General features: G+C 44.1%; 1 protein-coding gene across 5 annotated transcripts in view; it reads right to left on the minus strand.

Moving 5' to 3' along the window:
• Positions 1 to 14,056, minus strand: part of DOCK5 (dedicator of cytokinesis 5) — a 197,287-nt gene that overhangs the window by 81,999 nt on the left and 101,232 nt on the right. For all 5 annotated transcript variants that reach the window (XM_037038679.1, XM_037038680.1, XM_037038678.1 and 2 more), the window contains 3 exons: positions 13,315 to 13,387; positions 9,428 to 9,570; positions 3,750 to 3,875 (listed from right to left, as the gene is read on the minus strand). In XM_037038679.1, coding sequence (XP_036894574.1) covers positions 3,750 to 3,875; positions 9,428 to 9,570; positions 13,315 to 13,387 — 342 coding nt within the window. The remainder of the gene's footprint in view (positions 1 to 3,749; positions 3,876 to 9,427; positions 9,571 to 13,314; positions 13,388 to 14,056) is intronic.

The raw sequence follows: 14,056 nt of genomic DNA on the forward strand, positions 1-14,056 counted from the left end.
GTGTTCGCAGTGGTGGGGAGTGCTGGTGTGAGATGAGGTTACAGAGACAGACAAGACACAGGCTCCCTAAGCTTGCAGGCCAAGCTAAGAATGTGTGCCTTCATCCTAAATACATTGAAATGTTTTCTGTATGGGAGGAGTGTGATAAAATCAGGTGGGTTTTCATACAAGCTCACTCACGCAGCTGCAGTGTGGAGAAAAGTGAGGTCCAAGCAAGCAGAAACAGGGAAGCCTGTTGGGGAGTAATGGCAGTTGTCCAGGTAGGAGTCGACAGTAGGTGCCACTCCGGTTGTGCTGAAGGCTAAGGTGATAACAAAGGGTGTGACTTTGAGAGGCCCTTTAAAGGTAAGACTGGCAGGTCTCGCCCACAAATTCTGAGTGAGGTGTGAAAGAAAGGGAGGGGTCAAAGGTGACTTTCTTATCTGCACAACTGGATGGACAGGGTTCCACTGTCTTGGATAAAACTGAGCAGAGTTCCAGCTGCAGATGCACAGAGTCCCAAGTTNGGAAGTGTTCGCAGTGGTGGGGAGTGCTGGTGTGAGATGAGGTTACAGAGACAGACAAGACACAGGCTCCCTAAGCTTGCAGGCCAAGCTAAGAATGTGTGCCTTCATCCTAAATACATTGAAATGTTTTCTGCATGGGAGGAGTGTGATAAAATCAGGTGGGTTTTCATACAAGCTCACTCACGCAGCTGCAGTGTGGAGAAAAGTGAGGTCCAAGCAAGCAGAAACAGGGAAGCCCGTTGGGGAGTAATGGCAGTTGTCCAGGTAGGAGTCGACAGTAGGTGCCACTCCGGTTGTGCTGAAGGCTAAGGTGATAACGAAGGGTGTGACTTTGAGAGGCCCTTTAAAGGTAAGACTGGCAGGTCTCGCCCACAAATTCTGAGTGAGGTGTGAAAGAAAGGGAGGGGTCAAGGGTGACTTTCTTATCTGCACAACTGGACGGACAGGGTTCCACTGTCTTAGATAAAACTGAGCAGAGTTCCAGCTGCAGATGCACAGAGTCCCAAGTTCACTGGGAACTCTCAGTAAGAACTGAGTAACTAAAGACGAGAAGAGGGATCCAGTTGGGGAATGGCACCCACTCACGTCCTGAGGCTGGAAGCAGCTGGATCTATGGTGACAGAGTTCAGGGAAGTGGTCCTGGGGTGAGAGAGATGCTTTTGGAGCCACTAACACACAGAAGGCAAGTGTGCAGATGCGACCACCTGGGAATGGAGTATAGACGCGACACAAAGGGCTCCTTCTATGGGCTGAATTGTGCACCCCTAAATTCTCATGTTGAAGTCTCAACCCTCCATACTTCAAAATGTGACTGTATTTGTAGAGAGGCCCTTTAAAAAGGCAATTGAGGTAAAATGAGGTACGTTTGGGCCCTCATCCCATAGCACTGGTGTCCTTATGAAAAGAGATTAGGACACAGATAACACACAGGCTAAGGGCTACCACAGGAGGACACAGGGAGATAGATGGTGGCCATATGCACACCACGGAGAGGCCTCAGAAGCAACCAAACCTGCTGACACTTTCACCTTGGACTTCCCGCCTACAGAATGTGAGAAAACACACTTCTGCTGTTGATGTCCCACAGTCTCTGGTCCTTCGTCATGGTGGCCCCAGCAAAATGACATAGGGCGTGAGGACCAGACACTGAGGAATGCTCACACTTACAGGTGAGGCAGAAGATGAAAAGGGGGCAGAGGAGTCCTAGGAAGGTCTCAGGGGATAGAGAAAGAGAGAAGAGTGTGGGTCCCCGACGAGGCAGGGGGACTATTTCAGGAAGGGAGTGACCAACAGGGTAACGTGCTACAGAAAGACCAGAAAGGATCATGGGAAAAACTACCCTTTGGACTTAGTGACTCTGCAATCTTTGGTGACTCCAGTGACAGCCATTCTGGAGTGGCTGGCAGGTGACTGGCAGGTATGAAAACAGAGTGTAACCGCGTCCGAGAATCAAACCGTGAAGACGAGAGTGGAGAGTAAGAGGGGAAAGTGGGGCAGAGGGAAGGGCTCACATACACCTGAAGCCCTTTACCTGGTGATGGGAAGAAGCTGTCAGGTGAGGGATGCAGGCCAAGATCTAGTACATTTCTCAAACTTGGCGGATCACTAGAATCACCTGGGGAGCCCTCGTCTCACGAACTGAATCAGAGTGTCTGGAAAAGTCTGGGATCTGTATGTTAATGTTTCCCAGGTGATTCTGATTAGCTGATCCAAAGGCTAGGGTCAGGGAGCCGTCAGCCTGATTTTAAAGTCGGCTATCGTCCTGGAGTCTGCAACCCAGACCCACAGAAAAAAGAACCTCTCCAGCCAGGTTTCAAAGCGAAGTTCACGTTGTCCAAAATATAAAATTCTCTACTTCATGTTTTCCAGATTTCTGTATTGCTGTAGCAATAAAACTACCTTCAGTCATAAGAATATTACCAGTGCTTATTTTTTTAATGGCAAGGAGAAAAGACATTTTCCCAGAATGCTGATGAATATGTATCAGGGTAGAATGGCTCTGGAAGGCAGGTGAAATGAAATTACCTCATTTCATAAGAAAAGATCATTTCCGTTTTAAAGCTCTTTTCTTCATTCACTCCACAAATATTCTTTGAATACCTACTATGTGCAGAAAATGTGTACAGCAGCAAATTATTACTGCTCATTAAAGTCCCAAAGGAGAAAAGAACCTTACATTACTTTAAAAGAACCAGAAGTTTTACGTCATAGATGAGAGCTTGGTCTTCTAAAAATTTTTTCTTTTTTTAAAAAATATTTTATTTATTTATTTTTAGAGAGAGGGGACAGGAAGGAGAAAGAGTGGTAGAGAAACATCAATGTGTGGTTGCCTCTCATGTGTCCCCTACTGGGGACCTGGCCTGCAACCCAGGCATGTGCCCTGACTGGGAATTGAACCGGCGACCCTCTGGTTCACAGGCCTGTGCTCAATCCACTGAGCTACACCAGCCAGGGCTCTAAAATTTTTCTGATATGGCAAAGATTACTTACTTATATGTTTTATCTACCTATAAAATACATGTCATATTTCTTATTTTAATATTCATTTCTAACATATACTTCATATGTAACACTTATATAATAAAATGGTAATTTTCTATATTACATAATGTTCCTGGAGGGAATAATTTCCTTTTACTAATATGAAGATTAAGAAGCTAAATGGGTTAAATTAGTAAGTACACATACAGTACATATACGCAGATCACCAGCTTGTGGTGGAAAATAAGATGACACTGAAGTGAGAAATGGCAGAATGCTTATATTCGTGTCACCGCAGGTTTGGGGACAGCCAATCACACAGCTAGAGCTGCAGCAAAAGAAGCACAAGGTCCTGCTGAGACTGAGCAGGCACCTCCCTGGAGTGTCCCAGCAGGGAGCCCACCTGGCTGGCGATGTCATCACGAGAAAAGGTACCAGCAAATGACACAGAGAACCTATATAGCCATGTAGTTCAACTTAATAGCGGCCTAGGGAAGCATTTCAGACGGGCTTGTGCCGAAGAGACAGCAAGAGAGCGAGCAGAAAATGCTGAGTTACGTTCAGAAGTGCTATCTTGACCTTGCGCACGGGGTATATCTCCACGCAGCCCTGTTGGGAGCACCCTCCCCTGGTCTCAGCACCGCTGAGTGAAGATAACTGTATCAGTGGATCGGTGTTGTTGCAGCTGTGCTGTTAGAAACATCTGCTTCACAGAAGGAAGTCCTAGAGGAAGCAGCAGGTGAGCGAAGCAAAGACTTTTACCTGGAAGTATTATTTCAGGAAAGCCCATTTTTCTGGCAATTGCTGTAGATCTATCCACCAGGTGTGAAAAATTCTTCTGAACCTGCGTGAGATCACCTGGCAACAGCTTTAAGGATACCCAAAGTCCTATAAAGACATAAATGATAAACTTTCAGTTCCCTGCGAGCTCTATACAACACATACCAATACAGAGAAAATATGTTGTATTCACATACAGATACAGTATTAACAGGATGAAAATTCTCTGCTGGTTCATTTACCATTTTCATGACACTCCATCAGGACTTGACTGACAGATGTGAACACATGTTTACTTTGAGAGAAAAAAATGGTAAAGATTGTCCCTAAAAAACAACAAAATGCCAAAGAACTACAGTAATGTATGATATTAATGGTAGAAAAGAAACTTAAGTGAATCAATGAGAACACTGAGATTAAATACTATAATATACAGCAATTTAATATATAGCAAAAGAGTCACAGCGAATCATGAATTGAAAAAAATCTCATAAATGTGCTGGGATAATTTCCTGCTACTTAGAGCAGAATCTATAATTTCTCACCTCACATTTTCATTAAAATAGATTCTTAATATAAAAAGACACAAAATTAAAAGAATAAATAAAGGTATACTTATTAAATCCCTGAAAATGAACCATTTTCTAAATATAGAAATACATGAAAGCATCAAAGCAAAAAAATTATCTGTACATAAACTGAAAGTTTTGATATTTATAAAAAATTAGTATACTATAAAGTGGTGAAATACTTATAATTATGAATTTATACTACTCATTAGAAGAAAAACATTAAGGTCCTCACAAGTAAATAAGACATGAATACATAATTCATAAAGAAGTACAAGAAGTTTATAACTATTTGGTAAACCAACAATGAAACTTCCGGCCAAGATGGAGGCATAGGTGGAAACACTGTGCCTCCTCTCACAACCAAGTTTAAAGTCAACAAAGTTTCAGTAACAAAAATGCAGCCAAAACACAGAAAAATGAACAATACGAAACTCCGACAACAACGAACCCTTCAACCAGACGGATAAGAGAGGTGGAGCCAGCAGCGGAGCAGGGTCGGGCAGGAAAGATCTCCCAACCCAGGCGTGCAGGCAGCCATGGGCAGATCCCAGGTGTTGGGTACCAACAGGCAGATCCAGTGAAGATACAAGGTGGGAGGCTGACTGTGGTCACATATTCGCACGCAGATAAACCAGCAAAGGAGCGAGCAGTGAGACAGACAGTACAGGCCCCAGCAGCTGGAAGCAGCAGAGGGGACCGCCATTGCCCCTCTCTGACCCCACCCCCAAATACAGCGTCACAACCCAGCAACTGGGTTGCCCCGCCCTGGTGAACACCTAGGGCTCCGCTCCTCATACATAACAGGCACGAACAGATCAAAATATGGCTCAAGAACTCAAAGCCCCAGAGCCAATAACTCTAAGCGACAAAGAAATAGCGAACCTCTCAGATGCACAGTTCAAAATACTGGTCATCAGAATGCTCACAGAACTGGTTGATTTTAGTCACAAGTTAGAGGAACATATGAAGGTTAAACTAAGTGCAATGAAGGGAAATGCACAGGAAACCAATAGTGATGGAAAGGAAACTGGGACTCAAATCAAGGGAGTGGACCAGAAGGAAGAACGAAACATCCAACCAGAAAAGAATGAAGAAATGAGAATTCAAAAAAATGAGGAGAGGCTTAGGAACCTCCAGGACATCTTCAAATGTTCCAACATCCGAATTATAGGGGTACCAGAAGGGGAAAAGAAATAGCCACGAGTGGAAAACTTATTTGAACAAATAATAGAGGAGAACTTCCCCAATCTGGCAAAGGAAATAGACTTCCAGGAAGTCCAGGAAGCTCAGAGAGTCCCAAAGAAGTTGGACCCAAGAAGGAACACACCAAGGCACATCATAATTACATTAGCCAAGATGAAAATGAAGGAGACAATCCTGGAAGCAGCAAGAGATAAGGGGACAGTCACCTACAAAGGAGTTCCCATCAGACTGTCAGCTGATTTCTCAAAAGAGACTTTACAGGCAAGAAGGGGCTGGAAAGAAGTATTCCAAGTCATGAAATCCAAAGACCTACAGCCAAGATTGCTTTATCCAGTAAAGCTTTCATTTAGAATGGAAGGGCAGCTAAAGTGCTTCACAGATAAGGTCAAGTTGAAGGAGTTCATCATCACCAAGCCCTTATTATATGAAATGCTAAAGGGACATATATAAGAAAAAGAAGATGAAAAATATGAACAGTGAAAGGACAGCAAACTCACAGTTATGAACAACCACACCTAAAACAAAAGCAAACCAAGAGGAAAGCGAGATCAGGAGCGGAACCATAGAAATGAAGATCACAGGGAGGGCTAGCAACAGGAGAGTGGGAGGAGGAGAGGAGGGGAGAACGTAGAGAAAATAAGTAGCATAGACAGTAGGTAGAAAGTAGATGGGGGAGGGCAAGAATAGTATGGGAAATATAGAATCTAAAGAACTTGAAACATGTGAACATAAACTAAAAGGGGGATACTGGTGGGGGAGGGGTGTGCAGGGTGGAGGCGAATAAAGGGGCAGATTAGAACAACTGTAATGGCATAATCAATAAAATATATTTTTTAAAAAAGAATTAGAAACCAGAATGCAACCAGAACAGAGAAAACTGAGCTGTACCAAAGTCTGACAACAATGAACTATTCATCCAGACTAGTAAGAGGGACAGAGTCAGCAGCTGGTGGAGAGGAGTTGCAGCAGGAAAAAGCAGTGGCTGCTGGACCGACTCAGGCACACAGGCAGCAGTGGCATATCTCAGGCACAAGGTGGCAATGGGAGGACCCAGTGAGGGCGCAAGGCGGCTGGCGGACCGTGGTCACACCTTCACGTGCAGATAAACCAGGCAAAGGAGCAAGCAGTGAGACAGACTGTGTAACCCAGGGCCCCAGCACTGGGAAATAAAGCCTAAAAGCAACCACTGGAAAAACTTTTGGGGGTTGAGGAGCTGGGAGAGGCTCCCAGGCTCACAGAGAGTTCAATGGAGAGACCCACAGGGTCCTGGAGGGTGCACAAGCCCACACATCCGGGAACCAGATGTGTGGTTCCCCCTCCGCGGGAAGTGGCAGAGGGGGCCAAAATCCGAGAGAGAGTAGAAAAATGCCATTGCCCCTCTCTGACCACACCCCCAAATACAGCATCACAACCCACCCTGGTGGGTTGCCCTGCCCTGGTGAACACCTAAGGCTCTGCGCCTCATATGTTACAGGCGCAAACAGACTAAAACATATGGCTCAAGAAGAAGAAGAGCTCAAAGCCCAGAGACAATACTTCTAAGTGATGAAGAAACAGCCAACCTATCAGATGCACAGTTCAAAATACTGGTGATGAGGATGCTCACAGAACTGGTTGATTTTAGTCACAAATTAGAGGAACAAAGGAAGGCTACACTAAGTGAAACAAAGCAAAATGCACAGAAAACCAATAGTGATGGGAAGGAAACTGGGACTAAAATCAAGGGAGTGGACCAGAAGGAAGAAAAAAACGACCAAACAGAAAAGAATTCAAAACAATGAGGAGAGGCTTAGGAACCTCCAGGACACCTTTAAATGTTCCAACATCCGAATTATAGGGGTACCAGAAGGGGAAGAGGAAGAGCAACAAATGGAAAACTTATTTGAACAAGTAATAAAGGAGAACTTCCCCAATCTGGCAAAGGAAATAAACTTCCAGGAAATCCAGGAAGCTCAGAGTCCCAAAGAAGTTGGACCCAAAAAGGAACACACCAAGGCACATCATAATTACATTAGCCAAGATGAAAATGAAGGAGAGAATCCTGGAAGCAGCAAGAGATAAGGGGACAGTCACCTACAAAGGAGTACCCATCAGACTGTCAGCTGATTTCTCAAAAGAGACATTACAGGCAAGAAGGGGCTGGAAAGAAGTATTCCAAGTCAGGAAATCCAGAGACCTACATCCAGGATTGCTCTATCCAGCAAAGCTTTCATTTAGAATGGAAGGACAGATAAAGTGCTTCTCAGATAAGATCAAGTTCAAGGAGTTCATCATCACCAAGCCCTTATTATATGAAATGTTAAAGGGACTTATCTAAGAAAAAGAAGATAAAAATATGAACAGTGAAAGGACAGAAAACTCAGTTATTAACAACCACACCTACAACAAAAGCAAACTAAGAGGACAGCTAGATTGGGAGCGAAAAGAGAGAAATGAAGAACACACGGAAGGTTAGCAACAGGGGAGTGGGAGGAGGAGAAGGGGGGAGAAGGTACAGAGAATAAGTAGCATAGAGGGTAGGTAGAAAATAGACGGGGGGAGGGCAAAAATAGTGTGGGAAATATAGTATCTAAAGAACTTATGACACATGGACATGAACTAAAGGGGGGATTAGGAGGAGGGGTGTGGAGGGGAATGAAGGGGGGAAATGGGACAACTGTAATGGCATAATCAACAAAACATATTAAAAACCCCAAAATGAAAAAATATGTGTCCTAAATAAGATTTTTAAGTATCGGTCTGCAAAGCGGGCGAGGTGGAAGCTGGTGCCCAGTGGCAGAAATCTGCAGCTTTATGTGTCTAGACTGGTGCTTGTTGCCATCATTTGACTCAAAAACTCTACTTCTGGGAATTTTTTTGAGAGGCAGTTGTAAATATGGGAAAAGCGGCAATTATAAATATAGTCACAGTAGTTATTTAAATTTATAATGGTGACAAATTAGAAAACACTTAAGTGTTTACTTAGGGGATTTCCTTTTCCAAAATCCAAGCGATGGAACATTATGCAGCCACAAAAATATTTGTAAAAGGCATAAAAACATTTGAAAAATGCTTGTTTTGTTAAGCAGCAAAAAGAATAAATAATCCTTTTTCAGTTTTGTTCAAATTCCAAAACAAAACTGAAAAAAAAACTCTAAATAGAAACATATTTAGTTATTTGTCTTAATTCTTCAATGATTCCTTACATTTCCTTCCCACTCAGGATACTTGTTAATATACAGAAAACTAAATATCCTGAAAATAATGTGTTTTCTGGTTGCATCCACTTAGTAGGACAGTTATAGGGTGGTTAAAAAATGTAACTCAATTTTTGAAATTGTCCAAAAACATTACCATCTTGGCATTTCAATTTAAAAATCTGAATGATGTCCCGTCATTATTTGGAATTTAAAATGCAGTTTCAATAAGCAGAACTTCTCTGGGTTCAAATGATGTCAACAGAACCCCAAATGAAGTACTAAAAACAACCAAACACTTCTTGCTAGAGAGCTCATTGTATCAATACGTAGTCCTGTGTATTGCTTTGGTCTCCTCCTCCCAACTTCAGGAAGGGTAATGGGATAAACATACTCAGAGTTTAACATGATTACCCTCAAAACTCTCTTTGTGTATTAACTCAGAGTTGGGGATTGTGGGGTAAACAAAGTGAGGGAAGAGTCATGGGATAAAAATCTGTTCCACAGAATTTACAAAGCGTGGCTATGACCCCATTCAGTGTCGGGTGCATTCTGGGTGCCCTTCAGTATTAACTGCCTTCAGCGGGGAGCTGAGATGGGCAGTGCCCAGCAGGGTGTGTGAAACGCCACAGGAAGACAAGGAAGGGGCAAGTCTCTGGGCCCAGCTCTGAAGGCTCCACCCCCTCCCAGCTGAGTGAGGGGTATGTACCTTGTCCTTTGTGGTTCACTTCCTTGGCTGCTATCACTTTGTTCAAGACTGAAGTGAGTGGCTCATTTTCTGCAATCACGTGGGATGTTATCAGGGGTGACATGATTAGCTGCCTCTGCCGGATATAGGTTTCCATGGCAATCCTGGGAAAGTCAGAAATGAGAGGTAAGAAAAACAGAGGACGTCCCTGTAGCATGGGCTCAGACAGTGGTGGTTCCTAAGGGAATAGCTTAGGAACAGAAATGCCAAACCCACCTAACTAGAGGGCTCTTTCTATCTTTTCTTGTTTTTCCACTGAGTGCCTATCTTAGACACCAAATTCATCTTGCAAATGACTGAGGCAAAGAAGGAAAAGAAAAAGAAAAAACTAGAACAAACAAAACTGATGGCCAAATATTAACAAAACCAGACGCAACAGTTGATACTGTTGGCTGGTGGGAGAGGTTGCTGTCCCGGAACTGCAGGACTGGGAAGGGGCAGGAGACCTGCTTCCTGTTCTGGTTCTACTTGGCAGTGAGCTCCACCAGCCCCTTCTGGGCCTTAGCATCTCATCTGTAAGGAGATAGGTGTGGTTATTGCCTTTAAGGCCCCATCTGGTGCCAACACTCTGTGCATGCAGGGCTTAAGAGGCTGTTCTTAGATTCCCACGTGATGACAAACTACACTGTACATTTGGGCTGCAATGGCGCAGACACCAGCGAATGAGCTTCCCTTCAATGACTACCTCAAAACAGCTTAGTCAGATCGCCACAGAACCAGAAACAGCCCCAGTCTACCGACAGTGCAGCAGCAGCAGGGACTGCACGTCGTCTGGCGCAGCACTGTGGTCCCTGATCTTCTCGGCTGTGGGCTGTTCTCGTGCTCACTAGGCAGGCCAGCTTTCTCCTTGGGGCTCTGAGCTGTATCCTGATGACCCGGGAAATACACTCCACTGTTACTGAAAACGGGCTCGCTATCATCCACCTGAGCTCTTCCCAAAGGACTCCCTTGGATGGACTAGCCGAATACACGTGCAAAACTCTCTTATAATACACTCCGCAGCTTTTGAGGTGCGTTAGAAGGCATCTGCCATCAACGCAGGAGTAAAGGCCAGAGGCCGGACCTGCACCATGACGGCTTTACAGCGGGTGGCAATCACGTCAGGGCTGGTGTCCTCCGCATGTCAGGACCTGGTGGGGACCATCGCAGGTGTGCGGTCTCACCATGTCTGCCAGAGGGCCAGCAGGGGGGCACACAACCGAAGAAAGAAACCCTTCCCAGGGGACACAAAGGCAGGGCACAGAAACACGTTTAGGATGACTTTCAGATCTGTAAGGCCGCCCCTATCTTAGATGTATTTATAATGTTTATAAATGGAGCAGAAGAGCTCTTGTTTCCATGAGTGCTGTCCCTATTACTCATATATACATAATATACTGTGTCATGTTATTACATGTTTCAGATAATGTCCACAGCATGAATGCTGCACCTGTTATGTACATACATAATACATATATATTATTGTATGGTAATATTATATAAGAACATTCATGAGTAGTTATATTTATCATAAGTATACATCTGTACATATTCAATATATTGATAAACTGTATTTTTATATTTGAACATATTCATTTATTGTTATATTTTAATAGACTATATAAGCTATATTAATATAGTTGATTTGCTATATTAATACACTTAATTTATTGCATTAATATAAAATTGCAATGTATTCTAATATATTGTATTAATTGAACTTAATATATCTACTTAACATACTTAAATGTATATAGATATTTATACTGGGAGCAACATTCATGAATTTGAAAGTTCTCATAATTCGAATCTGCACTAAGCTAAATATAACCCTGACCCCATGGCTCTGTGTATTGGAGGGGCAGATCCCAGACAGACGCACGGAGGGCAGGCCAAGGCAGGCTCACTACATTCGTGTGGAAAAATAATACCACAATTAACAACACACAAACAAGCTCTCTGTTTACAAACTCACAACTGTAGACCTACTTTTGCCCCACCCTGTATTTTAAAAAAGTGTAAACAGCAGCTTCTGGATAAAGAAGGGAAATGTTACTCAGCATGAGCTATTTGTACCATTATATTCAGAAACTGGCCCAAAGGTACTGGGTTTTAAGTTAAAAGATAAGGATTTCTGTATTTTTAATGAAGTAACATCAAAAATATTTAGAAAACAGGATTTAACAAAAAGAGGGAGAAAACAACCAATAGTTACACCAGTAGAAATCATCACTGTTAATTTTTGAGCACATCCTTGGGAATATCTATATTTTAAGGCTTTTAATACATTGTAATAACCTACACGGGGGGGGGGGGGGGGGGGAAGCNGGGGGGGGGGGGGGCGCGGCAAAAGCAGCTTTGCAGGAGTGAGTGAGCCAAACAGCTAACGAGCAGTGGCCACGGTGACCAGCGCATGTGCCCCACACGAGCAGCTGTGAGCCTGCCTTTGCCCACTCGTGTTCACACGAGGAACACACATTCCTTACACTCACCCAACACTGATGTCTCATATATTTTTATAACTGGGTCAAGCCAAAACTAACCCTCACTGTTTAATTTGAATTTCATTGATTCTCAATGAATTCATAGGCCACTTCTTTGTGTGTGTGCATATTTCTTACACAGACATTCCAAAGATTGTATTACATTTTTTGAATGTATAAGTTGTTTAAAGTTTTTGTGTGACTAAACCTATCAGTTACTTTTTTAGTTAAGTCTTTGGTGTCTGACCAGAAAGCCCTCCCATATACCGCTGTTAGGTAAAACTTCTCCTTTCCTGACCTGTGTTACTACGGTTCATCACCGGGCCTTTACAATGGCGTGGGTTGTGAGACAACAGTCTGATTTACGTTTCTTAATGGTTAGCGAACTTTCTGACTCTTTTGCATGGTTTGTCTTCCTCCACTGATTTATTATTATTCCAAAATAATTTTAAATCATATAGTATTATTTATTATTCATAAAACGTTTTTGAATTCAAACAGTCTTAGGCTGGCATCTATAACTCCCAGTGTGTCAGATGGATGTGCTGTGACAGTGACAAGCTGGCTTAGACAGCCACCCTCTGTCACTGACACGACTAAGCTGTTAGGAGTCAGTCCCGGCAATGCACCAGCCTCACCAGAACCTCGCTGCCAGAGCAGGTCCTGAGTTCACACGGAGGCTGTGTCTGAGGTACGGGGATGGCGACTTGCTGCCCAGCAGCTCCCAGCAGCTCCCAGCTCAGCGCGGAGGCAAGGCCTCCTTTAGCAAAGCAATTCAGGGGCTCCCTGCATGTCCTCCCTGGGCTGGCCCTCCCTCCCTCTGCAGGAACCCACGGACCCGTCCGCTTCACCCTCACACCTCCCGAGCTGTCGCCACTCCAAGCGTGGTCCTCAGACCAGCAGCATGAGCATCCCTGGAGCTCGGTGATGGACACTCCAGACGCACTGGGTCACAGTCTGCATTCCAACAAGGTCCCCGATGGTCGGCCCTCACGTGCCCATTTCAGAAACCTGTGCTATCCTACATAAGTCCTTGTCTTCCATGACACCTGTTCTAGGTGACAAAGCACAGGCATCCTCTGGCATTTCTGACCCTTCCACTGCACCAATCTCAGCTTTCTAATACTGGCACAGATTTGCCCTCCGTATTCCTTCTGTCATTTTGATAGGTTCAGAAAAGTTCAATTTACTCTATGCCATTGGAGTCCAACATAAAGGACCTGGAACAAAGTCCTCCATCAGTTCCTCTCTGACCAACCTTCCAGCTGGACAGCCTGCCCTTCTCTAACTAGGCACATGCTTCCAACACCCAGTTATGCATGAACACACCATTCCAAGTGCTAATCCAGGCCTCAAGTCACCTGGGACAAATGCCAAAGTACTTACTGCTGAAAGGGAATAAAATGCTGCTTTTCTTCATCATCCACCTTCCCGTGTACGATATCAGTAATATCCATCACTAGGAAGAAGATAAACTTAATTAAAGAAACTAATTACTTCAGGCCTCAGTGGGTTACTACGGGAGATTAAGAGTATCAGCAACACAGAACAGCGGGAAAAGGAGATACCACGCAGGAGACGTTTCATCTCTTGCTGACCCGGCGGACTCCTCTGCACCTCACCAGGTGCAGAGCAACTCACCAGGTCTCCCTGCTGCCGGGGCTCAGATGCTCTGCGATAGCCCTGCAGGTGGCTACCTTTTCCAAGTTCTACAAGACCGGGCTGCTACATTCTTGAGAAATTTGATGCCCTGACCACTTTTCACTGAGTCTGTATGCAAAGACCCAGAGAACACACATTTTTGGTCTAAGTGTCAACAGAATAAAGACATGGGAGAGAAGCGCAGGATTGAAGTGGTCTTCTCTCTCCCAGTTGACATTTTCTCTTGATTTACCAGTAAACAAAGGGAGGCCAGAGCACCAGCTGCCCATACAGTAAGACCCCGCAGTGGTCTGCTGTCTCACAAGCAGGGAGGGCAATTAATTAAGTCCTGTTGCATGTATATATCTTATTTATACAGAAATTATTAGCTCGACTGTAAGAGATGAGGAAACTGAGAACAGCAAAGGTAAGGAACTTGCCCCAGGTCACAAGTCCTGAGTGTTGAAGCCAGGATATGAACTTAAAC

Source organism: Sturnira hondurensis, unplaced genomic scaffold (assembly GCF_014824575.4).
Source record: "Sturnira hondurensis isolate 20B ecotype Veracruz unplaced genomic scaffold, ASM1482457v3 Scaffold0024805, whole genome shotgun sequence".
Classification (NCBI taxonomy): domain Eukaryota; kingdom Metazoa; phylum Chordata; class Mammalia; order Chiroptera; family Phyllostomidae; genus Sturnira; species Sturnira hondurensis.